The 26879-nt window shown below is 38.1% G+C and overlaps 1 protein-coding gene across 4 annotated transcripts; it reads left to right on the forward strand.

Annotated features, from left to right (window-relative positions):
- Nucleotides 1-6623: 6623 nt before the first annotated feature.
- Nucleotides 6624-21601, forward strand: NMI (N-myc and STAT interactor). 4 transcript variants are annotated; one of them, XM_029934601.1, is made up of 11 exons: nucleotides 6624-6778; nucleotides 8341-8566; nucleotides 10175-10247; nucleotides 11153-11187; nucleotides 11836-11931; nucleotides 12640-12735; nucleotides 15890-16052; nucleotides 19366-19472; nucleotides 19545-19731; nucleotides 20414-20520; nucleotides 21267-21601. In XM_029934601.1, exons 5-11 carry the CDS (start codon nucleotides 11848-11850, stop codon nucleotides 21450-21452), a joined length of 930 nt encoding a protein of 309 aa, XP_029790461.1. In that variant the 5' UTR covers nucleotides 6624-6778; nucleotides 8341-8566; nucleotides 10175-10247; nucleotides 11153-11187; nucleotides 11836-11847; the 3' UTR covers nucleotides 21453-21601. The 4 variants fall into 4 exon arrangements, with proteins under 4 accessions (XP_029790461.1, XP_029790464.1, XP_029790463.1 ...); XM_029934604.1 differs by lacking the exon at nucleotides 10175-10247; XM_029934603.1 differs by lacking the exon at nucleotides 8341-8566.
- The last annotated feature ends 5278 nt before the right edge of the window (nucleotides 21602-26879 follow it).

Here is a 26879-nt window from a genome sequence, read left to right on the forward strand (position 1 = left end):
CAAGTGCTGCAAGGAAAATCAGCAAAAGTCGTATACTACACTGAGAGATATCTTAGTGGAAATTTTGTTCTTTCCTATAACTAGGTTCACTAATACCAAGAAGACAAACTTAACTTAAAATAAGAAGTTGAGCTCTTTTGCCTGCTGTGTTTTTAGTACACCGAATAGATCAGTGAACTTCCTTATTGCAATGATTCGCCACCTTTTGTGGACTACTGTTTAAACCAACAGAGTAATCAGAAACAACTTACTTAAGCACCAACTCAAATTTGGTTTTTGGCAATTTCTAGAACTCTTCATACAGCCCCTCAGGCAAAAACAAAGTAGAAATTCCCAAATCAAAAAACAAAGATAGTAAGCAAAATAATTTCTTCTAACATTTTTCTAAGCTGTTTCCATTGTTTATGTATATTCTCTTAACAGCTGACCTCCCTGAGAGGCTACATTGATCCGTTTGGATGCTTTGCCTGATTGTTTCTCATTGGGGGATTTTGTGATAACACAATCAGAATTTAGCATTTTAATTTTCCCAACATTCTAAGCTTATGTTCATTTTAAACACCCTGATAATCTCAAGAATTTTTTAAAGTTTACTTATTTACTTTGAGAGAGATAGAGACAGTGCAAATGGAGGAGGGGCAGAGAGAGAGGGAGAGAGAGAGAATCCCAAGCAGGCTCTGCACTGTCAGCTCAAAACCCACTGCGGGGCTCCAGCTCACAAAATGACAAGAGCATGGCCTGAGCCAAAACCAAGAGTCAGATGCTTAATAAACTGAGCCCCTCAAGATTTAAAAAATTTTTTTCTCTCCTGTGATTTTTAAGTTGAAGCCTGACAATTTGGTTAATCATTTCATCAGCTCAGACTAAGAGCATTCTGTCAGAAGCAGTATTCAGTTTGTAATAAGATCAAGTAAGGAAACATCAGCAACATTCTCAGATTTCCTTAAAATAATTTCCTTAGTATACGCTTGAAGTATCCAGGCTTGGATATTAAAGATTGACGTTTATTTTTGAGCCTCTAGTTCATGAGCAAAACAATTGTTCTCTCTTCCAGCATTGTCAAAGACAGTAGCTTCGTTTTTTGAGTACTTTAACAAAACAGAATTTTCTGACTGATAATTACATTTATACGATAAATAAGTGGCCCAGGAAGCTTCAAGAAGATAACGTCTTTTCTCCTCTTTCTCCTTCATCTTCTTCTCTTCCTTGAAATAACTTGTATTTTTAACTGTTTGATCTTTCTCACAATATTTTATTCACATATACAAACTTATTTGCACGGGACCAGCCCACGCACCTCAGTCTAAGGGTCTCTGAGTAGGGGGTTGGTGTCGGCGCAATATCTATAAGAAAGAAGACAGACAACGTGAATGGTGGTAGTACCACACTTTACTAAGGTAGTCAGTGTCTTATATACCATAGGTGATTACATCTTTTCTTTAGTGATTACATAGTTTATGGTCCTTGAAGGATAAAAGTAAAACATGCTCTGGAAAGGATCATTCTTATCACGGAAGAGAGAATAGGAGTCAAAAACAGGAATGAGGCATAACATATAAATCACTACATGAAAAGGATTCCTTAACAGGGGTCTATTTCTATACATAAGATAAGCCTAAAGAATTTTCTTTGAGGAGTTTTACATTCTTTTAAGGCCCTTTAGCAGTTATTTATGGGCAAGACGCTTATCATCCAAGAAGTAAATTTTAGACAGAGGGTTGTGTTTGCCCCCAACAGCAGGGAATGAGCTGGAAACAAAAATAATATAAGGGAAAGCTGGCGTCACTAATTGACATAAGTCAATTCAAAACCTAAAAGTATATGCCTCTTTGAAAAGCAACAAGAAAATCATAGGTTAAACAGAGCCACATGTGCAGCCCAGGAGGTCAAGTGTTGTTTCACAATCTTCTAATTTGTTCTGCAACTTCCCCAACAGTTCACCTGCGCCCCGGAGGCTTGCCATCAAGGTCACCTAATAGACTCTCCTGTGCCCCAGAGGCGTTGCCGGCTGGGTTGCTATGCGGGACCTACTGGGCTCCAACACTTATTCATACACATTAGTACAAAAACCCATATAAAGGGGTTATAACATTGGGTTCAGAGCATTTGTCTCCTACTCTTGCATCTAACCGCTCGTTAGAAATAAGTAGTTGTATAGGACGTGCCAGGTATAGTTACTGGACTAGTAATTGTAGGCGACACAAAAGAAATTCTAAAATGATCTTTGTTTAAAAAAAATTTTTTTTTTTTTTTTGAGAGACAGAGAGAGACAGCACTAGCAGGGGAGGGTCAGAGAACAGAATCTGAAGCAAGCTCCAGGCTCTGAGCTAGCTATCGGTACAGAGCTGGATGCAGGGCTCGAACCCACGAACTATGAGATCATGACTTGAGCCGAAGCTGAATGCTTAACCTTAACCGACTGAGCCACCCAGGCACCCCAAGTAATCTTTGTTTTAAACGTACTTCTCTAGGTAGGAAGACAAAACAGAAGAAATGTGTAAAAAAAAAATGGAAAAGAAAATCTCACCATCATATAAAATGGTGATAGCTACCGTGTATTTGGCTTAGCCCTGGTGGGGACGCTGTGCTGAGCCCTTGACATGTAGCGTGTATCTCATTCACAACAGCTCCGTTTTACAGATGAGGGAACTAAGGCTGGGAAATTTCAGTCACTTGAAATTGATATTTAAGCTTCCATCTGATACCAAATCATGCTCTTAGCTATGTAGTATTGCTTGCTTGATAGAGAATAAGGGGTGGGGGTACTTATTTTGCTTTACTTTTTAAAAAATCTGCCACCTGCTATTTTTTCTGGCTTTATTGTTACAATTAACATATAACATTGTGTAAGTTTTAGGTGCACAATTTATTGATTTGTTACACTTATGTATTGCAAAATGACTACTGCCAGAAATTTTTAGGTAACACCTTCATCACAGCACATGATGACCATTTCTTTTTGGTGGTGAGAACATTTAAGACCCATTTCCTTAACAACATTCCTTTACTTTTATATATTCCAATTGCAAACCTCTTGAAAACTAGAATGATGTTACATAATTCCTTTGTATCACCCAGGACCTTGCATGGTGCTGGCAACATTATAAGTGTTCCAACTTCCCCAAGGAGGAACTACAAACCATGTCACCAAAATCTTGGTAACAGCAGCATAAGCTTGAGGTAGGACCTTTTCTAAAAGGAAGAGTATAATGAATTATGGATTTCAGATAGTTTCCTCATTTGCATGCCCACAAAAGTCTTGGTGCCCCTTGAGTTGTTTTATGCTCCTGGAAGTTTTCACCTGACCCTTGGTTTCAGTCTACCTCCTATAACTTTAAGAGTCAACTTTATTTCCGCCTGTTCTGTAGAAGAAACTAATCTCCTAAGATAGAAGGGATCACCCCCTCTTTTGTGTTTCGCTCCTTCCCACCCCTCACTTCTTCATAGCACACATTATACTGTAGGTAACACTGGTGTGTGTGTGTGTGTGTGTGTGTGTGTGTGTGTGTGTGTGCTTGTATGAATTTATAGGGAAGTCTGGAGGAGTTCCTTGCATTCTAGTGGGGGAGATAAATATGTAACATAATATACATCTCATATCATGGAAGTACAAATTTACATAAGATGTCCAAGACATCTCATATGTGACATAATATTCATTGAGTGTGTTATAAACACCCAATCATTTTTATATTAAGAGATGGTATAATTTAGTGTAGGGAAGAAAAAAGTTTTCCCATATGTCCTTAGGATCCCTGACTGGGTCTGAAAATTAAAATGACAAAGACAGATGAACAGGAGAAAAGCACACAAATTTATTTAATATAAGTTTTATGTGACATGGGAACCTTTGTAAGGAAATGAAGACCCAAGGAAACAGTTAGGCTTGGGTATTTTGATGCTAGGTTTGATGAACACTGGACAGTCATGTAGAAATATGTTAGATCAGAGGTATGAGGCAATCATGAACTGTTGGGGGGACCGTAGCAAGTCCTGCTTGTTAGGATTCTTCTCTGTGTCCCCTTGTCTTCAGAGATAAGAATGCTCCTTTCCTCCAGGTATAGGGAAGGCACCTCACACAGGGGGGTTCATGGCCTGTTTCAGAGCAGAAGGCGGTGGTAGGGGAAAAGGTCAGAATGACCTTCTTGATTCTACTGTTTTTTCAAACTGTTTCAGTTTAAAGTATTCAACATGTCATATTTTGAGGTAGCATGTTCTGAACCCCATCATTAGTAAAGCATCACTCAAATTACACCATTAGAAACTCTTTGAGATTTTACTAGATGCTTCATGGAAAAAAAAAGATTTAGTGGTCAAATAAATTTGAGAAATCAAGACTGAATAAAGTTACACTTTTTAATTTGTGCTTTAACTTCTTCTTGCAATACTTCTTAAAACTCTTAATTTTCTTTTAACATGTATTCATCTTTGAGAGACAGAGTGTGAGTGGGGGAGGGGCAGAGAGCAAGGGGAGACACAGAATCAGAAACACGCTCCAGGCTCTGAAATGTCAGCACGGAGCCCCATGCGGGGCTGGAACGCACAGACCATGAGATCATGACCTGAGCTGAAGTTGGATACTTAACCAACTGAGCCACCTACGTGCCCCAATACTTCCTAAACCTCTTAATGTGCTGATGTGCATTGTGAATCTCCAAAAGGGAATCCAGTATGCAACATTTCTCAGTCATATTTGGCCATAGAATTCTTTCTTCTCCAGGCACCATAGAACACAGTGTGGAGACACTTGAGTTCACGACTGAGAGTAGCATATGATATCGATGTCATCCCATATTAATTGCTTGGTTTTCATCACCTCTTTAAGCCTTAGTGTCCTCATCTGCACATTCGGGTAATACCTGTATCTCATATTGTTGGCAAAATAAAAAGGGTTGTAAAATGTCCAGGGGTTCTCTGTAAGATGTTAGCAGTTATTATTGTTAATAATAATATGTCCACAAGCTGACTATTCGTTAGAAGCCCCATCACTTTGCAGGGACCTGGATCTGAAGACTGTTACACCTGACTCAGCTTTAGCATGTAGGTGGCCCAAAGGCTTCCCTACTACGTGTATCCTTTGCCTATTAACAGGATGAGTCAATATTAGATCAGTCTTATCCTGGCCATGGTCTCTCTGCTTATCATCTTCTTATGAAAAACAAAAATAAGATTAAAGAAGAAATGTTTAAACTAAATAACCTCTATAGTTCACGCTCTCTAAAATTCTAAGGTAGAACAGAAATAATTCTCAAGCTGCAACAGATGGAGTTTTTGTACTTTCTAGCTGGGCTGATGAGTACAAAAGTCCTTGTCATGCACTAAAGCAACTTTATTCACATTGTATTCTTGGTATAAATGAGCCTGATTTTTTTCATTTGTTATTTTAGACCACTGTGCACTGTGTCGATTACTATACATGACTGTATAACACTATAACCTAGAATGTATGCCTGGAAATCATTTTGATACGTCTCTTCCCTGACCTCTACTTATGAGCAAGTGCAGCTCTGGGGTGGTTCTTTGTGTAGGATTAAGAAATACTGCAGTTCTTGAAAGAAGCCAGATGTTTTTATTTTCACAGGAGAAGATCACACTAAGTGAAGCATTTATTTACAAGTTTCACAACAAAACAAAAGATTATAAGAAAGCTTTCAAGGGACGTGGGTCACCGAAACCAAGTGAACACCACAGCTTTTTCCCAACTTCATAGCCTAAAGGACATTGCAAAAGACACACAAAAGTTGACCTTGTGCTGGCTGTAAATATTTGTAGATTGTGGTTATCATGACCAATGAATTATTGGGAGAGTTACTATCTTGAAGAGAGACTTCCACTTTGACCTTATTTGGTTTCTATTCACTTTTCCAACAATATATCCAGTAATATACACACAAAAAGGGTGCTTTGTAAAAACATCCTGAAATTAGTGCTTATGCAAACTTCAGGAACACTTTTCAGACAAACTCAAACAAAAAAAACCAGCCACTTTTTTTTTTTTTAACTGACATATAGTTGACTTAACTATATCCTATTAGGTTCAGGTGTATATCACAGCGATTTGATAATTGTATACATTACCAGGAAATGATTCCGTGGTAAACTTAGTTGCCATCTGTCACCATACAAAGGTATTACAATATTAGTTACTATATTCCCTATGCTATACGTTATGTCCCTGTGATTTATTTTATAATTGGAAATTTGTACATGTTAATCCCTTTCACCTACTTCGCCCAACCCCTCTGTACTTTGGTACCTGACAGTTTATTTTCTGTATCAAAAGAACCACGTCTTAAAAATCGAAACTGAAAATACTTATAACTTGTGAGTAATTAGTCATCGGAGACACCACGTTTGGTATTCCAACAAGGGTTAGTTTTTTTGTTTTTGTTTCTCTTCCGGTGAGAAAAGGTGATTTTATTAAAGCTAGGGGGACAGGACCCAGGGGCAGAGACTGCTGCAGGAACAGTGGTTACTTTTAAAGAAAATCTCCATATGAGCAACAATGTGTGTGTCCTTTCTTTCTCTTTACCTTCCCTCCCTTTCCCTTTTCCGTCTTTTCCCTTTTTGTGGGTTTTTTTTTTTTTTTTGAGGGGGGAGGGGGTTGCTTTTGGTTTCAGCAACCAAGCTGTAGATCCGAACCAAGAGCACCTGGGAATAAGGCAGCCCCAGCGGGCCACCCCGGGGGCTTCTGGCGACGCTCTTCCGCGCTCGCCCGGGGTGGCTTCCGGGAAGGGCGCCCGCGCTGGCCGGGAGCCGCGTCCCAGCGGAGAGGCGGGTGAGTGGGCGCCCCGTTCCCCCCATCCCTGCCGCCAGACAGGCCCTGGGTGGGGAGAGAGGCGGGTTCGCGGGCCCTGGGGCCGCGTGTGACACAACCGCCGGGGTGGGTGCAGGGGGCGAGTCCGTCTGTCCGCCACCATCCCCTCCCCCGCTCTGGCCGCTCACCCTGTCTTCTTAGTGTGGTTTGCTTCATTTTGGAAATTGAAACTTAAAATGGTTGGTATTTCCCCACTGTTCCTGTAAGTGTCTCCTGAGGTAGTTCTTAGGGGAAACTTGATTCCTTAAGATTTACTCTCCTTGGCAGGTGCAAGGGCTTGCCAGTTGTGCCTCACGTTTCGGAATATGATTTTCTCGAAAGAGATACCCACAGGAGAATACGCTGTTTTCTGTCTCTAGAACTTGCTTATGAGTTTTTGTTTCGTTTTGCTTTGCTTTAAACTCTGTGTGCACCGCCGCCGTTGTATTAAAAACCGTTTCCTTTCTTCCTTCCCCTCATTTCCTGTCATTTGCTGCCAGACTGGCATATGGAAGGATTCCATTCTATCAGGTCTGGCACCAAGTGACATGAGTATATTAGTAAAATAGGTGATAGGTGGGTGGTGGTGATTTGCATTGGTTTTTTCACTCGCTGTCCTAAGAATGACCATTGACTTAGTGGCTTAAAAACCACACATTTGTTATCTTAAAAGTCTATAGGTTAGAAGTCCAACCTGGACTAAAATCAAGGTGTCTGCAGAGTTGCTTTCCTTTCTGGAGGCTTCTAGGGTGAATCTATTTTATTGTGTGTTGTTGTTGTTTTGTTTGTTTTCCCAGTTTCTGTATACTTCCCACCTTCTTTGCCTTAGTGATGTTCTTTCTCCATCTTTAAAGGCAGCAACGTTGCATCTCTATGAACATTATTCTGTTGTCATATCTCACTCTGACTCTGTCCTTCAGCTTTCCTCTTTTACTTTTAAGGGCTCTCATGATTATATTGGCCCCATGGATGGTCCAGAATGATTTTCATATTTTACTACTACTATTATTATTATTATTAATGTTTATTTATTTTTGAGAGAGACAAAGTGTGAGTAGTGGAGGGACAGAGAGAAAGGAAGACACAGAATCCAGAGCAGAATCTGAGCTGTCAGCACAGAGCCTGATGTGGGGCTCCAACTCACAGAGTGCAAGATCATGACCTGAGCTGAAGTCAGATGCTCAACTAACTGAGTCACCCAGGCACCCCGATTTTCATATTTTAAAGTCAGCTGATTAGTGACCTTAATTCAATCTACAACCTTAATTGTAAACTGACATATTCATAGATTCTGGGGATTAGGCGTGGGAGACTGGGTCATTGTTTTGCCTCCCATCTGAAGGTATAAAAGAAAGCCTATTACTGTACATCCCACTCAAGCAATAAGGGAGGGTATCCAGACACTAAATATATCAAAAAAAGTTTTGGGAGTATTATGTAGTAGACCATTGACATGAGTTAAATATTTGAAAGTCTTTATTACAAACTCTTAAGAATATTGATTAAAAAAAAAGCAATCAGATGTTGCCATTTTTGCTTTCCAGAAATGTAATAAGAGAACTTCACAGGCATGGGATCTTCTGAGCAGAACAAACACTAGTTAAGATACCACACAATTCTGTAAATACTGAGTGTTTTAAGGGTGTAAATCTATATTGTGCTCTGAATCGATGGACTGAGAAGTGGACATGGTCCTTGGCCTCAAGGTCATAACCATCTGGTCATGGAAAATGACACAAGCACACAAATACTTAAAGCTCTTCAAAAGAGGTAAGAGGCAAAAGTAATGTCCTTTAGGGAAATCAGAAAAGGCTTTAAAACCTTGGGGGAAATTTGGGATGGACCTTGAAGAACAGTAGAATTTCATTAAGGTTGAGAGGAGAGGAAGGATATGACATATTGAGGGACAGGAGGGAAAGGAAGGACCCTTGGAGTGTCAGTGTGGCTAGGGCAGTTAGTCTAGAAGTTGTCTGAATAAGACTAGAAAGTAAGTTTTGGTTTGATTGTGTAAGACCTTGGATGACTGTTGGTGTCATTAGAAGGATTCTGCAGGTGGTGCAATAGGGAGCTATTAATGTACTTTGAAACCATCTCATACAGAAAAGTTGCAAGTACAATACAAACACTTTTCATTTTTCCTGAATTATTTGAGAATAAGATTCTAATTTCAAGACCCATTGCTCTGGAATTCTTGAATATGTATTTCCTACAAAAAAGATATTTTCCAGAACTAAAATTCAGTGATCAAAAATTAGATTAATATTGATACATTACTGCCATCAAATCCTTGGTTCCAAGTCACATTTTGACAGTTGTACTAGTACAACTGTGTCGCAAAAAGGCCCAATTCAGAGACATATATTGGGTTTAGTTGTGATGTCCCTTTAGTCTCCTTCTGTCTGGAAGAGTTTCTCAGCCTTTCATTGGCTTTCATGAACTTAACACTTTTGAAGAAAACGGGCCAGTTTATCTAATGTTTCTTTATGCTTAGTTTCAGATTATTATCTTTGGCAGGAATATCACAGAAGTCATGCTGTGTTCTAAGTGCAGCCTATCAAATGGCAGATGATTTTGGCTTATCTCATTATTTACTTTGATTATTTTATTATGGTGGCATCTGCCTGGCTTCTTCAATGTAAAGCTACTTTTTCCCCTTTGAAATTAATATGTTGTGAGGAAGAATTTTGAAACTAACTAGAAGATCCTTTTCTCACCAAAATTTTAACTTATGTATGTATGGATGTCAGTATGGATTCATAGATTTTTTAGTTTCCTCAGTGGACATTTTTTATACCTAATTTATAATGACACTCAGTGTCGTTATTTATTTTTAAGCTTAATTTATTCCCAGATTTGGCCATTGAGAACCTCCTCAAGCTGGATTTCATGCCTTTTTGACATGCCCTCATTCTTTGAGCACTTCTTTCCGACACCATTAGGTGCTTATTTTGTATTTTTCCTGTCCCAGTCCTGGAATCAACTACTTCTCTGAAAATGCTTGGTTCCTTGTAGTGGAGGTTGGTATCAGACCAAATTCTGGGGGCTAGGTTACTCACTGCTATTGTCTTTTCTTCCAGGCCCTCTGAAAAGACAGAGCTAGGGAATATATATACAGATACATACGTACAGCATGTATTTATCTCTGTATCTTTCTGTCATTCTGCCTATTGGAAATCATGAGATTACACTGATATCTCCAGTTCCAATCCACAGCATTCATTCTAGTTTTTTGTCTTTCTATATTTATAATTACCATCCCTGGCAATGAAAAACCTGACTCCTTTTATCTTCTGTATATTTACTTACTTAAAAATCTCCTGTATGTATGTTTGACCATTGGAAGCTCCAGGCTTATCTTGTGTATCTCTTGTCCCATAGGTAGAATCAGCCATTGCTGCAGGGAGCCCTGCCTGGTTCCATTTAGTGGGAAGAGATGAGAAATCAAGATCCGGTACTCCATGATCCCCTCTGTTTTTGGACACTGCTAGTGTTCACACTATTTTTTTTTTTGCCAGTCTTCTATTTTATTTAATTAGTTTATTTATTTTTTAATGTTTGTTTATTTTGAGAGAGAGGGAGCAGGAGCAGGGCAGGGGCAAAGAGAGAGCGAAAGAGAATCCCAGGCAGGCTCCCTGTTAGGTCAGGGCCCAATGAGAGGCTCACACTCAAGAACCATGAGTTTATGACTTGAGCTGATATCAAGAGTTGGATGCTCAACCGGCGAGGCCACCCAGGCGCCCCGATCTTCTCTTAAATGTTTTTCCTGTTTCTTCTACCAGAACAGTGAGAATTTAGCTCTTGAAATTTTAGAGGATTATATCAGAAACTGGGTTTTAATATGCTTTTAAAGCAATAAAAATAGTTGTGATATTCCTTGTCTCAGTTTTGATCTCAGACCTCCGTCTTAGTAAATTCATATGCAGGCAAATGTTGTTTACCTTTTTGTGCCATGGGTTCCTTGCCAGTCTGATAAAGCCTATAGGTCTTTATATTTTTTAATGTATAAAATAATATATATGGAATTACAAAGGAAACCAATTATATTGAAATATGATTATCAAAATATTAAAAAAGCAAATTTTTGATATAGTAATATACATCAATATATTACAGTATATCACAATACATAGTAATGAGTTTAATATCTACCATCATTTTGAAGCAAGTTTAAACACAATATTTTAGGACTTCTGTAACAGTTATAATATTTTATGAAAATATTTGTGTCCTCTTGGTGACTTATGTCCAGGTGCTGCAAATACTGTGTGGTGGCCTATTGCCTTATGTTCATATCTGAAGAGATATAGTTCAGTCAAAGGTTGTTAGAAGTAAAGATGTAATTTTTTTCCTATTCAGGTATATGAACTGGGGAGGATTTGTGAAAACTCCAGGTAAGAATTTCTGTACATGCAGAGGAAGGGTGTTTGGGGCCTTTCTCCTCCATTTACATTTGGGGAATACAAAAGGAATAGTTAGATAAATCAAAGCTTTGAAAAGACCAAAATAGTAATCTTTAAATATGGGGCACCATGTTATGACTAAGATGTGAACCTCAAAGAAATGTTAATACTTGTTCTTTTCTTTCTTTCTTTCTTTTAAAATTTCAGATATGTCTTTTTTTTTCTTTTAAGTTTATTTATTCGTTTTTTAGAGAGAGACAGATAGAGCACATCCATGAGCAGGGGAGGAGCAGAGAGAGCTGTGAGCGTAGGCCTGATGCAGAGTTTGGCCTATGACTATGAGATCATGACCTGAGCCAAAATCAAGAGCAGGATGCTTGACTGACTGAGCCACCCAGGCGCCCCTGTTATTTTCTATTATTGTGTTGAAAAAGGATTTCTACAACCCTTCTATGTATGCATAGCTATGAAAGTTATTAGAAACATAGGCATTGTTCCAATATAAGCCACATGATAATAAAAATTTTGATGGTGGCAAAAAATACAGCAAAGGCGTATTTCTTCATATGTAAAAGGATAAAAGTTATTTCTTCTTGAAATGTGTATATGTTCAATTTTTAAAATATTTACTTTTTGTAGTAATTAGGAATCATGGCGGACAGTGGAGATAACAAAAGCCAAGTTCATGAGGAGCTTCGGTTAGATGAAGAATTTATGAAAGTTGAACAGAGAGAGGTAAAAATTATTGGGTCTTATTAAAAATTAATTTATAACAGTTTTGTAGTGAGGCGTGTTTTGTATGTTTTGGTCCAAGGTTACTTTGAATTTGTTTCAAAAATTTTTATTTCCATTATTCAAACCTTACAAAAGAATGGTATTTCTGTTCTTTCTCTTACAAGGCTTATAACATTAGCTGTTTTTTCATTCCCTCCTCCTTTTTTGATTTGCACCCAGAAGTTAAGAGCTTAGTTAGCAATGATCTGATCAGACCCATGAAGGGATGGAGGCTCAGGTAGCTTAAGCCCCTTCCCCAGGGCCACATGTCTGGCATGTCAAGGCAGCTGTGCCAGACAGAATCATAGCAAAAAACATTTTAAATTGCTCTTCAGTAACATATGTCCACAATTACAGTGCAATTTAAAAGTCATATTGTTGTCACAAATAGCCAGGCAAGGAGTCGATACACGCTGAAATGAGATCAGGTCTGGGTCTAAGTCCTTGCCCTACTATTAAAGTGTCCGTGACCTTGGTCTACTGTGAAAGGTATTTTCCTTGTTTGCGTAATGGAGATAATACTTCTTGTTAGTGGTAGGAGAATTGTTAGGTGATGATAATGTCTTTCTTTGCCTTTATCATGGCGATAGAAATTTAGCTTCTTTAATTTGTTCAGAAAAACGAAGTCAGGGGCTGTTTAATTTTTTGGTGCTGTTTGATATTTTTTAGAGATTGATTGATAAAATTGCAAAGGAAAATATTCAGTTAAAGGAGGAGATCCAAAGGCTTGAGGCTGAGTTACAAGAGACCACCAGAAACTCCCAGGTACCTCTTTAATTATTTTGTAGATCACATTTTTAACAGACACCACTTTTCAGAAAAAACAATTTAGTTACACGGAATTCACTTGTAAACACTGTAGTCATTGATGGCACTATTGTTTGTAATAAATTCAAACTGAAAACAACTCAACTGTCCCTCTCCACTAGGTTGAATTATTAATGTGGGGTATATTCACACAGTGGAATACCATACAGCAATGAGAATGAACTGACCACACCTATATGCAGCCACACGGATGAATTTCAGAAACACAATGTTGAGCCAAAAAACATAAAAGAGGATATACCATGTGCTTCCATTTATTTTTTTAATTAAAAAATTTTTTTAAATGTTTACTCATTTTTGAGAGACAGAGAGAGACAGCACATAAGCTGGGGAGGGCGAGAGAGAGAGAGGGAGACACTGAATCTGAAGTAGGCTCCAGGCTCTGAGCTGTCAGCACAAATCCTGACATGGGGCTCATGAACTCACCAACTGTGAGGTTATGACCTGACCTGAACCGAAGTCAGATGCTTAACCGAATGAGCCACCCAGGTGCCCTCATATGCTTTGATGTATTTTTATTTATTTATTTAATTATTTATAATATAATTTATTGTCAAATTGGTTTCCATTATGCTTCCATTTAAATGAAGCATGACAGCAGGATATTAAAAGTTAGCATCCTGGTTACCCTTGGAGGCAGGTAGGAACTGGAAGGGAGCCCAAAGGGGCTTCTGGGGTGTTGGTCATGTTCTGTTTACTGATCTGGGTGCTGGTCACATGTGTGTATCTCTTTGTAAAAGTTCATCTGTCTGTAGATCTCTGATAATATACTTTTCTATATTTATGTATATGTTTTAAATTATTTATTTATTATATATGGTAATGCAAAACAAAAAAGCGATGGTCATTATCAATCACTTTTGGATCAAATTCTTGTTCTTGTCACTAACTTCTTTTATTGTTCTCCTCATCTGAGTAACTTAAATGAATTTTGCAGTTAAAATGCTTATTGACTCATGATGTGGTTTCATCTTAGCTTGGGCAAACCATGCAGTATTTAATACATAGTAGCAGAATATTTACTATTGAAGCTTGAAAAGATGTGAGTTCTTTGTGTGCAATCTTTCATTTATGCATGTGAGAGGGTTTTCTTTTCTTTTTTTTTTTTTAATATTTTTACATTGTAGTACTTGTTTTGCTTGTTCGTGGTGTTTGCTTATTTAATACATTCCGTCAGGGACAGAAATTACATGCTGTTTTTTTCCCCTAGGAAGTGTGTCTTGGGTTTTTCCCTTATTATTTTCTTTACTTTTTTTTTTCTCTCTTCTTTTTTTGGTGGTGGGGGTGGTTATGTTTAAATGAAGTTGCTTTTACAACACCAAAGACTTAATCATCCATTTCCTATAAAAGGTAGCTACTTTTCTGCATGGACCTCAAGTATATTGTATAGAGGTGGAATTTAAGGAAAGGTATTAAGCAGGCTGTGTTTTAGCTTATGGGCAAGTAATAAATTGTATCATCTATCTTGAATGTATCATAGATAAGCTGCTATATAACGATTGCCACTTGAGATAGCTGTGAAATTAGGTGATTAACTAGTTGTTACTTAACCTTCTAATTGCTGTATAAGTCTAATTACATGAAATAGAAGTTGGGGTTTTGATTTTTTACTTTGCTTTTCTGTTTGGAGTGTCATTGTAACTACTGTATTGTAAATGATGGAAAATAAATGCATATGTTAAAAAAAATAAAAACTCTGAAATAAAAAAAATAAATGAATTTTGCAGTTAAAAAATTGGACATATATCTTCACTAATTAAATCCTCTCCTAAATTTTTCTATATTTGAATTAGACATAACTTTCACCCTTTTTTCTCCATGACAACTCATACTGTTCCTTTAAACAGTTAAAATGCTTAAAGAACTGTCATATTTTGTTTCTGAAGTGGGGGATAGGATATTGAATATCAGGAAGTGGATTTCCCCATGTTTATGGGACTTATGGGACCCTGTTACAATTCTAGTTACTTCTCAGACTGAAGATGGAATCAGTTAGTCCTATAACTCAAAGGATCTTGGGAACCCAGTAAGCTCAGTTGATCCGGTTTACAGAGGTCTGAAACTATGGTCCAGAGAGCATGAGTTGCTTCTGGCCAAGTGTGCCCAAGACCAGAATCAGGATCTTTCATTCCAGACAGCTCTCGACTTTCCAGGGTTTATTGGGTATTTCCACATTATTGGGAAACACTCCTCCTTTTCTCAGACACTGCCAATTGTTTTGAAACTGGATTTATGGAAATCAGAAATTCTACTGAAGTTACATGTGAAGATATAGAACAAATGTGAGATATTTGACTCATTGAGTATTTCTAACCCCTTTGCAATATCACACACGTTTTCTTTCAGCATGTAAAATAATCATGGCAAATAGGAATGCAGACAACAGATTCATTCGTGCCTTTATGTATAGTTATATATGTCTGTTAATCCTAGTGATTTTAAACAGATAAGTATAACCACTTAACTTTATCCTTCAGATTATGAGTCTTGTTGATAGTGTCCCTTCACATTTTTATAAATTTAAGTTTGATAATGGTTGAAAAGTTGATGGACAGGTGTTGGGGAAGGCGAAATTTAAATCTGACAAATGTTAAATAATATAATTGGGGAGTCTTTCTTTTTGGATGAAATTATGTAGGTTTGCTATTAAAATAAACTTAGTACATATGCAACTTGAACTTATACCACTTTGCAATGAGAATAAACATACTGTCAAATGATTACCTTCTAGAATACCCTATTATCGGTATAGTTGTTTAAAACCTACTTGTCCACAAGAATGATGTAGGCGTTAGAACCAAACATCATCCAGTATTGGCTAGTTTAAACATTGATTAGAAAAAGTGAGACATTATATACTTATAATATCATCTGGGAAATAATATTAAAGGATCAGCATCTGATTACTTTATTGAGTACTTACCTGGGAAGAAGTAATTACTAAAGATATTCCATAAGACCACACTTAGTATTCTGTGGGGTTCTGAAATCAGTGGAGAATGAATTATTAGATGATCAAATCACATTATCAGAGGAAGGGCTTAAGTTATTTCTTGTTGTGATTTTAATCAAACATTTCTGTTTAAATTAGATTAAAGAGGATATTCCAGCAGCAGAGATGAAATTCACATCTTTAGAGAATCCTGAGAATGACAGCCAGTGTTTAAATATCTCCTGTTCATTTCATGTGAGCTCGCAAGTTTCTTATGAGCTACAGAAAGGACAAGCACTTATCACCTTTGAAAAAGAAGAAGGTATGAGTAGTGTTCAAATATTTGATCATGTTACTTTTGGAAAGCACAGGGGCTTTCAAAGAGCTTTCATAGATATTTGGCTATTGCTTTATAATTTTAGTATTTGTCATTTCATCTCGTAGTAGCACCTTGAGGCAGGCAAGATTATCCCTATTTTTTGATGAGAAAACGCAGACATTAAGAGCCTTGAGTACAATCACTTGTTCAGAACCTGATGACTCTGGGACTCAAACCCAGGTGTTGTGATGTCCAATAACATGTGTTTCTACTCCATCTGCTATCTCCAAATAATACTATTTTTTGAGAGAGAGAGAGAGAGAGAGAGAGAGACAGAGAGGCAGAGAGAGAGAATTCCAAGCAGGCTCCACTCTCAGTAAGGAGCCCAACACAGGGCTCGATCCCACGACCCTGGGATCATGATCTGAGCTGAAATCAAGGGTCGGACACCCAACCAACTAAGCCACCCAAGTGGTCCCCTGCTTTTTAACTAGTAATAATGTTTTAAGGTAGTAGTAGAGCTCTAGAGTTCTTAAAGACGTCTCATTTTATACTCACTTGACTCTATGAAAGCAATATGATTGGAGAGTTACTATTTACATCTTATAACCATGGAAACACATTCTCAGGTATTTAAGTGACTTATCTCAGGGCACATGACAAGTGAATGGAAAGAGCCCAAGTGTCCAAGGTTTAGGAATGGGACTTGATGTTTGCTAAGTCTGCCATGGTATAGGATCTATTCTCCTTAAAGAGAATCTGGCTTTGTATGCCAGATTTGCCCATTTCTAGAAGTGTGATTTTGGTTGGGTTCTTTCTAAATCTCAGATATTTATTGTAGGCTTAGTGATAGAACCTACCTCATGGGCTTGTGTTGAATATTAAATGAGAAATGTTGATAAAATACTTAGCATGGTATCTAACACCTAGTAAACATTTCAAAAACATTAGCTGCTACTTGTTAGGAATTTTCAGATAAGGAAACTAAAACTTAGGGAAGATAAAGAACTTACTCAAGGTTCATACAGTTAAAAATTGCAAAGCTGAGAGCCAAACCCTGAGTACCCATGTTCTTTCTCCTGGACAGCAGTCCTTGGAGCAGGCCACTATGCTGGGCCTTCATTCTTATATTTGTCATGTTATAGGGTGTGACCAGATGGTCTTAAGCCCGTCTGGTGCTCAGATTCTGAGTATCTATGGTTATAACTTGTGTGTCCTTACACCTGGTCCATCACCATAGCCTGAAAATAAATGTGGAAAGGGAAGACATTCTAGCAGGTTAGCGCAGGCACATACTGTTGGTTCACCATGGGTCCACCCTGGGTCTACACCTATAGCTGAGGGCGCCAGGAGCCCTGCGTGGGCCTTTGGCCATGGTAATCGGGATATAACAAAAGAGAGAGGCGAGGATTTGGAAGGCAGGGATTTGGGGCAGGAATCACCTGGGAATGCTGGGAATAGGGTTCTCTTCAGAAACAGCTGCATCGTTTCCACTCTTGGCCCGGGTCTGAGGTCTTCCTCTCCTGGGAGAACTTCGGGCTCATACACAATTAAACAGGAGTTGGCTTTTGATAGTCAGAGTCACAGAAGTTGAAACGCAAGTGGTCCCTCTCAGCTGCGTCAGATCACCAGATGTTGGAGGTTTGGGTGGGGGTTGTGGAAGGGAGAGAGCATCATCTAAGTATTACTTCATTGACATTTTCTGTTACTGTTGCCTGTTGTCATTAGAGAGAACAAGTTGTAATTGAAGTTATCCAGTCATATCTTAGTACAATGAGTGTGAATTCCCACAAGACAACGCCCTGCCTTTTAGCCTGTTTCTCTCTTCCTTCATCTGGGGCAAGTATGCTGTCTGGTTGTCATAAACACATGTGAGATTTATAAGACTGGGAGTGGGCGTCTCTTATCTTTGTGACAAATTAGAGCAAGCAGCTCTGTATTAACAGTTGAGGTGTTACAAACTCTCATGTCATATAATTTAAAATAAATACACACCCACATGCATTTTAAACTGAAATATAGTTGCTGTCTGGCGTTTTAATTTTTGGCATAATTATATTATGATCCTCTCCCATTTGCACAAATAAATTAGATTTGGTAGTTTTGTGATTGGTATAGACTATCATCTTTTTAACAAATGATCTTGAGGGCATTTTAGCAAAAGTAAAATTCCTCATTAGATATGGCAAATAAAACAGATTCACACTTTGATATTCAGAAAGACAAAAATGAATATTTATTCCTTTGGTTTTTGACATATTAAAGAGGGATGACAAATGATAAATAAGATGGTCAGAATGACACTGACACAAAAGTGTTTCTGGCTTACTTACGTGGAAGAAGTTTCTGTCTGTGCCTTAATGCACTAAGGGAATTCTCTGGTCATTCTGTCAACAGTGGAGAGGAAGGGTGTGTGGCTGTGCTGAAATAACATATGAATTTCTAAAGAATCACCAGGCTTATCTGATGATTCTAGCTGAATCTGGAACTTGATGAGAATTTCTACATCACAATTTGTTTCCAGTTTTACTGACAAATAATTGACATGCGTCACTAAGTTTAAGGTGTACAGCGTGATGCTTTGACTTACACGTCCTGTGAAATGATGACCATAGTATGTGCAGCCAACATCCATCTGCTCATTTACGTGCAATAAAAAGAATTCCTATAGATACAACAGAAAGAAACAAAAAAGAAGCAGCATTTGTTTGCTTGTAATGAGAACACTTAGGCTCTACTCTCTTAATATATTTCCTGCATACTGCACAGCAGCGTTAGCTGCAGTCACCATGTTGTACGTGGCATCCCTGGTACTCGTTTATCTTATAATTGCAAATTTGTACCTTCTGACTACTTTGTATGTTTTGCTGGTGTGTTTTGACATTAATGTATTTATTTGCCACTGTGGTGGCAAGACCATTATCACTTAGAAGTCCTAAAAAATTTTTTAAGAATTAGATCCTTTATTTTATTTTATCTTTTAATTTTTTAAATGTTTTATTTATTTTTGAGAGAAAGAGAGACAGAGAATGAGAGGGGAAAGGGCAGGGAGAGAGAGAGAGACACTAGACACAGAATCCCAAGCAGGCTCCAGGCTCTGAGCTGTAAGCACAGAGCCTGACATGGGGCTTGAACTCATGAACTGTCAGATCATGACCTGAGCCAGAGTCGGATGTTCAACTGACTGAGCCACCCAGACACCCCTAGATTTTTTAGAATTAAAGAAAATTTAAAATATTAAAGATAATTTGTTCTTAAACAAAAGTGAAAAATGTATTAAAATATTGGAAACTCATACTCCCAAATTATTTTTCAGTTGCCCAGAATGTCATCAGAATGGGGAAACATCATGTGCAGATAGAGGATATAGATGTGGAGGTTATGGCCAAACCAGTTCCATTAAATTCAGGAGTCAGATTCCAGGTAACATGGTGAATTCTCTTTGACATGAACATGTGTGTCATCCATATTTCTGAATGTGAAATGATTCCCCAGGCTCTCGTAGAAGTGTCTAAGGTGAAGATCAATGTTACTGAAATTCCCGATGAATTGCCAGAAGATCAGATGAGAGACAAGCTAGAACTGAGCTTTTCTAAGTCTCGAAACGGCGGTGGGGAAGTGCTGTGCGTGCAGTATGACAAGCAGTCCCAGAGTGCTGTGATCACGTTTTTGGAAACTGGAGGTATTCACAATTTAAGAAGTTAAAAAATACTCAACTATTTATATTTATGTTCTGCCATTAAAAAAAAAATTTTTAACGTTCATTCATTTTTGAGAGATGGAGAGAGACAGAGCCTGGGGGAGGGGGAGTGGCAAAGAGAGAGAGACACCGAACGGGAAGCAAGCTCCACGCTCTGAGCTGTCAGCACAGAGCCCAATGCGGGGCTCAAACTCATGAACCACAAGGTCATGAACTGAGCCGAAGTTGGGTGCTTAATTGACTGAGCCACTGTGGAGCCCCAGAATTAATGCTTTTTACATGCAATTAAAAAAATTTTTTTCCTAATATTTGTATTTATTTTTGAGAGAGAGAGGGGGGGGGGGGGGGGAGGCAGAGAGCCAGGGCCACAGAGAATCTGAAGCAGGCTCCAGGCTCCAAGCTGTCAGCACAGAGCCTGACGCGGGGCTCGAACCCACAAACTGTGAGATCATGATCTGAGCTGAAGTCAGCTGGTTACCTGTAAGCCACCCAGGTGCCACATGTACTACAAAGTCTTTAAAGTGGACTGTTGAATTTTTTGTAGAATTTAAAAATATTCAGTCACTCAATTCACTACTGTAATGTTCTGTTTGAAGAAAGTTTTAACTTTGGTTAAAAATGTTTATGATATAAAAACAATAATTTTTTAAAAATTTACTTCTAGTTGCTGACAAGATTTTGAAAAAGAAAGAATATCCGCTTTGTATAAATCAAAACTGCTATAAGGTTATTGTTTCTCCATACATAGAAACAGACTTGAAAAATTTTCAGGTAAAGTCATCTCATTTCTTTCATATTGAAAACTGATTGGTGAACCCCACCTCATAAGAAATAACGAAAAAGCTGTGTCTGTTACTGTTTGAAACTTATTAGTGAGCAATAGCAAAACCGTTTCTTCAGATCTCCTTGGTGCAAAATAAATGTCTTTTTAAAGAAATATTTTAATGTGAAACTGTACCTTATTTATTATACCTTTTTAAAAGCTGAAAGTACTCAGATAATGGCATAATATTTTTCTATGTGGAGACATAGCTACCTTTCTCTCATGTGTCTACTGTTATTGGGCATTAAAAATAATTCTTCCTGCTTATTTTCTCTGAGCTCATAATCTTTACCCAAGACCTACCCCTCTCTTCTCTTCCTACTCAGGTGCTAACGAGCACGACCATCCATGTAGTCCACCAGCCTGAAAGCTACAGCTCATCTTTAAATCATCATTTCGCTTCACCTCCACCATTCATTTGGTCATTCATTCTCGTTACTTCCACCTCTGACCACCTCTCTCACTATGGTCCTTCTGTTCATAGAGATGCCCTTCTTTCCTTCATTTATCATAATGCCACTGAGTTATCTTTCTGAAACTCAGATCTGACTTGTATGTTCTCTTGCTTGAAAAACCTTCCTGAGGCTTCTTGTCTCTTAAGGTCAAAAATATTAAGCAGAGCTTATACATGTAAAATTTTTCAATTCAAAGCTCTTGGAAACATTTCTATTTATCTTTGTATTTTCCTTCTTAGGCATTTTCAGGAATATCTACGAGGACAGTGCTTCTCACTGGCATGGAAAATCTTCAGATGATGGAGGAAGAAATTTTAGAGGATTTAGTTAACATTTACTTTCAACGGGAGTCAAATGGAGGTGGAGAAGTAGAAGTGGTCAAATGTTGTCTAGATCAACCTTGCATGGCATACTTTGAAGAATAGAGGCATGGAATTAGATGAATATTAGAGCTGCTGAGTCCAAAGCACCATCAATGCGTGACAAAAATGAATATCCCTTTCCTTTGAAAAATGAAAACTTTAATTCTTTAAAAAAATTTTTTTAATGTTTACTTTTGAGAGACAGAGAAAGACAGAGCATGAGCCAGGGAGGGGCAGAGAGAGAGGGAGACACAGAATCAGAAATGGGCTCCAGGCTCTGAGCTGTCAGCACAGAGCCCAACCCAGGGTCCAAACCCACGAACCATGAGATCATGACCTGAGCTGAAGTCGGATGCTCAACTGACTGAGCCACCCAGGTGCCCTGAAAACTTTAATTCTGTAGTCTCCATTTATTCTTGAAATAAATTATATTTCCATGTTTTTGAATTCTTCTTTGTTTCAAACTCTGCTACATGCTTACAAATGCAATAAATGCACTGTATTAAAAACAGTTTTGTTTGTTCATAAATGATGTGGATGGGTGCCATGTCCACTGAAATCAATCATAAGTGATGCAATTTCCCCCTGCTGTGTTGGCTCATTCTGTCATGGGCATGCGGGCCAATCCTCTTTTGTCCCCAGGTCCACCAATATGCAGACTTCACTCAACATTTCCCCAAGAAATGTTACATTCAGCTGTTTGCAATTTCTGTAGACTTTGAATTTCAAGGGACTTCAAAGAGTGATCATTTCCCACTTTCCCATGTATAGCATTTTATTCCACAGCCCCAAAGAGATTTTTCAGAGCTGAATGTGGTCTTTTTATTTAAAAATTTCTCCTCCCAGAGTGCCAAGTGTCCTCTGATTCTTTCCAAGACGCCTTCTCCAAATAGAACTTGTAAAGGCCCTAATTGTCTTTCTTTTACACTTATAATGGGAAGAATAAGCTTAAGGAAATGACATCCTGAGGCTAAAGGGAGACATAAATGCAAAGCTAGTGGCTCCTGACTCATTGTGCTGGATGCTGGGGAGTCCCTGAAGATGCAAGCACGTACCTGCTGCTTAGGGGCTTACATTTTAGTTTGAGAGAGACCCAGTTCCGTAGCATGCCACTGTTTTTAAGTTGTAGAAACTAAACAGTAAAATGCAAGGTTTCTATTCAGAGAAGGTAGAATTTTTTTGGTAAAGAACATGGGATTAGCTTTTATCCTAATAAGGTATGTTTCATAAGGAGCCAATGGCAGAAGTAAGTTCATATTAAAATGCTGGCAGAAATGAAATGTTTACCTAAACTTACCTAATGCTGCCTGTCATCTAAAATAAAGGAAAGGGGCACCTAGGTGGCTGAGCCAGTTAAGCATCTGACTCCTGATTTTAGCTCAGGTCATCATCTCATGATTTATGAGTTTGAGCCCTGGATTGGGCTCTGTGCTGTCGGAGTGGAGCCTGCCTGGGATCCTCTGTCCCTCTGTCTGCTCCTCCCTGTGGTTGCTCTCAAAATAAATAAACTTAAAGAACTACTCATTGCTTTCACATTTCTCTTTAGGGTTAGAGAGAGAGAAAGATTGCATGATGGGGGGAGGGGCAGAGAGAGAGGGAGACACAGAATCTGAAGTAGGCTCCAGGCCCTGATCTGTCAGCACAGAGCCTGGTGCGGGGCTCAAACTCCATAACTGCAAGATCATGATTTGAACTGAAGTCAGATGCCCAACTGACTGGCCACCCAGGCACCTCTGATCATCAATATTTGGATATTTCTTCATAAAAAAAATACACTTACACCAAAAAGTTGCACTAAGTCATAGCATCAAACTCAAAAGTGCATGAACTCTAGGTGGTAGGTGGTAGTTTTTATAACAGGTCTGAATGTTACTCCTCTGGTATCCAGTAGTAGAACTGGAACAAGATAACTGCAATAACCTCTCCCATTTTGAGAAAGGGATGAATAGGAGACATTCAGTGGCCTCTAGGCCAAAGGCACTCTGCAATCTCTCTGAGTAGATACATACTCCATACACCCTGGGTGTGTGGAATTTTGGTTAGGCCAGGAGTCCACTCTGGAAATTCTTCTCTTGCTCATTGTCCTCATAGCTCCTGGACATTATTCTTTTTCCATTATGTTCCTTTACCATATCTAGACTATGTCCTTCTTGGAAGCTGAAAAGCTTACTTAACTCTGTACACTATGATCAATGTGGTCAATGTTTGGGACCAAAGTTTTGAAAGTTTTGAACCATTACAGACTCCTTTCTCTAGCTGGTGGCTGGTTAGTTGGTATAGTTAAAAAACTCAATAGGCTTCTTAATCTATTTTATTTGGGTCAGCTTACATGTGCTCATAGCCACACTCTACCTTTTTCTAAACTTACTTCTTAGAGTAGCTATCATTCTCTGCTTTCTTCCCTGTTATTTTCTCTCCCTATCTTTACTAAATTTTAGGTACCAGGCCACTTTTGGTTTCTTTTCCCTGAGCTAGTTTGTCTAGTTCAAAGGGTTTATTGAATTCAGCAACCTTACTTGTTTTTTTTTTTTTTTTTTTGTTCTTTTTGTTCAGAGGGACCTTAATCTGTTCAGAGATCCAAAGCTTGATTTGATCTTTGATTTGAGCCTCCCAATAAAGCAGGGTTATAATCAGCTTTTGTTACTCAAAGGTACTATTATTTGGAAATGAGAAGTATTGTTCCTTCCAATCCTACAAGTTCCTGTATTTCTGGACTTTCTCTATTTCCTTTCATTCTGGCGTTCAAACTGGCTGATTTTTTCCTAAGCCCATTTCTTTTTTATATTACTTTGTCAAATGCACTCACTAATAACAGACATATGCTACTAATTTTTTCACATCCTTTTAAAAAAAAAAAACCCGACAAGCTAATTAGGTGCATTATCTGCCTTCCAAACTATCACATGTGACAGTTTTACCAAATGTTTTCCCACTATCTAATATGGATCACCATCCTTCTAATCTCTGATAATTATTTTCTAATTACTTGCCAATTGTCTCCTAAACCCAAACCATGTATTTTAGATGGTGCTGTGGATTGTCTCCACCGCACTCCCCCCACTCCCCCCACCCTGGCTAAAGCAGTACTCCACTTCAGAATACCAATTCTGTATTAATCAGAATAGATTACATGATACTCATGTGCCAAATTATCTCTAAATTTCAGAGACCAAAGCACCAACTTTTACTCCTTGCTTATGCTACCTGTCTATGATGCGTCAACAAAAAGAATGCTCATGGTAAACACTCAGGGACCCAAGCTAATGACAGCCACCATCTTTATTGCTGGATGTCATGCCAGAGGAAAAGAGCTTTGAAGGGTCTTGAAGTGGTAATTAAATTCTTGGTCCAGAATGTCCGTTTCATTCACAACCACAACTAAGTATATGGCCGCACCCAACCGTAAAGGAGCTTGGATGTACAATCCTATCATATACTTGGAAGGCAGAAAGCCAAAACTGCACAGTGAATGACATTAATGATATCTGGTTGGTATTGCAAGAAAAAGGATGCTCATTCTTGAAAGAAACACAAAGTATAATGAAGATAATAAAAATTGTCAAAAATTCACACCCACATAAGAATATTTTTATGTCCTCCTTTCCAATTGTTTTCCCAACCATATATCACATTTTATTTTGTGAGCATACCCTATTTCTAGGGTTACTATTTCCCTATTGTAGGATATTAAGATTGTTTCTAGTTTTTCACATTTATAAGTGCTATGATGTATATAAGTCCTTTTATATCTTGTAATATAAATCTTTTTCTGCCATTCTGATCCTATTTCGAGGTGATAATTACTAGGTTCATAGGGTGAAGGATATATATTCTTTTAAGCATCCTGATGTGTATGGCTTTAATTGCTTTCAAGAAATGCAGGCATTTGTCTCTACTTTTATTAAAAGTGTAAAAAGGATTGTTTCCTTGCTCCCATTCAGCCCTGAAATCCTTTAAAAGTGATTTTCTTTTTATGCTGTTTTTAGAAATTTTCACAATGTATGCCACATCTTTTGATATTAGATAATTAGCAAGATAGAGGTGAAATATCAGTAATGGGTTTTGTTTTTGTTTTTTGGTACCACGAATTAAAAATATCTAGGAAAATGTCAGCCAATTTGTTTTTACTTAAGCTATGATTCAGAAAAAAGTACAGTGAGATGGAAGGCCCCAGAACTGGGGCTGTAAGGGATTAAAATATTTTTTTGGATTCAATTTCAGAAATAAGCTGCTAGAATTATTGTGGCCACATTTGGAGTCAAGCTTCCTCAAGAATTGTTTGGCACTTTAGGGGAGGAAAAAGTTTTTTTTTTCAGTGCTCCTAGAGTCCCTGGCTAGATCTGGAAATTAAACTGACAAAAACTGATTAACAGGAGAAAAGCACAGAAATGTATTTAATATAAATGTTATGTGATACAGGAGCCTTCAGAAGGAGATGAAGATCCAAGGAAGTTATTAAACCTATGTCTTTTTATGCTAAAGTTCATGAAGTGTATAAAGTCATAAAAAGTCGAAGAGGAGAGGACCAAGAGTGTTGGCTAAGTGTAGTAAATAAGGGCTGTTCATTCAAATTCCTTTTCATGTCCCTTTGTCTTTGAGGGTAAGGATACGCCTTTCTTCTGGATGCAGGGAGGTATCCGGGTTACATAAACCACGTTGGGGGTTTTATGATCTGCTTCAGGGGGAATGTCAGAAAATCCTTCTTGCTCATGTTACGTCTCTTATTCTTTCAGTTTGAAATGTTCAATATGCCAAGATGCCATACACTGGGATAGCATTTTCTTGAACCCTGTCAGCAAGTACACGTTGAATATTTGGAACATGCAAAGTTAAGGGTCATTCCAAGTCAGGTTCCATGGCACACGGGGGTTGACCTGCATTCCTGACTCTAATCCTGGATCTCTCATTATTCCCTGGAGAGGGTCCCAACTTGGATCATGGTGCTTCTATCCATTTAGTCAATCTTCGTTTCCACCTCCAGCCTAAAGTATTCCTTATTACTTTCTTTCTTCATATGTTTGTCTTTTCTGCTTAAACAGAATTACACAATATATGATGACCTTTTGTGTCTGTTTTTTTTTTCATTTAACATGATGTCTTTGAGTTTCATCTTTGTATCGTATTAGTATTTCATTCCTTTTTATTGCTGAGTAGTACTACATTATATATACTGCATTTTGTTTAACCTTCAAGCAATTGATGGTCATATAGAGTATTTCTACTTCTTGGTTATTATATATAATTGTTGTTCTGAACACTTGCAGTTTTAGTTTGGACATATGTTTTCATTTCTCTTGGGTAGTTATCTAGGAGTGAAATTTCTTGGTCATAGGTATTTATGCTTAACTTTTCGAGAAACTGCTAAACTGTTTTAAAGGATAGCTGTAACATTTGACTTTCCTACCTGCAAAATAAGAGAGTTCTCATTTCTCCACATTCTTGACAACATGTTATTATTTGTCTTTTTGATTATAGCCATCTTAGTCAGTA

This window comes from Suricata suricatta, chromosome 3 (assembly GCF_006229205.1).
Source record: "Suricata suricatta isolate VVHF042 chromosome 3, meerkat_22Aug2017_6uvM2_HiC, whole genome shotgun sequence".
NCBI classification, from domain to species: domain Eukaryota; kingdom Metazoa; phylum Chordata; class Mammalia; order Carnivora; family Herpestidae; genus Suricata; species Suricata suricatta.

Bases quoted from the DNA above. Each gene is read 5' to 3' on its own strand.
- NMI (XM_029934601.1), top strand. From the start codon at position 11,848: ATGGCGGACAGTGGAGATAACAAAAGCCAAGTTCATGAGGAGCTTCGG. The intron at 11,932-12,639 runs GTAAAAATTATT...GATATTTTTTAG, and splicing joins TGAAAGTTGAACAGAGAGAG to AGATTGATTGATAAAATTGC. The intron at 16,053-19,365 runs GTATGAGTAGTG...ATTATTTTTCAG, and splicing joins CACCTTTGAAAAAGAAGAAG to TTGCCCAGAATGTCATCAGA.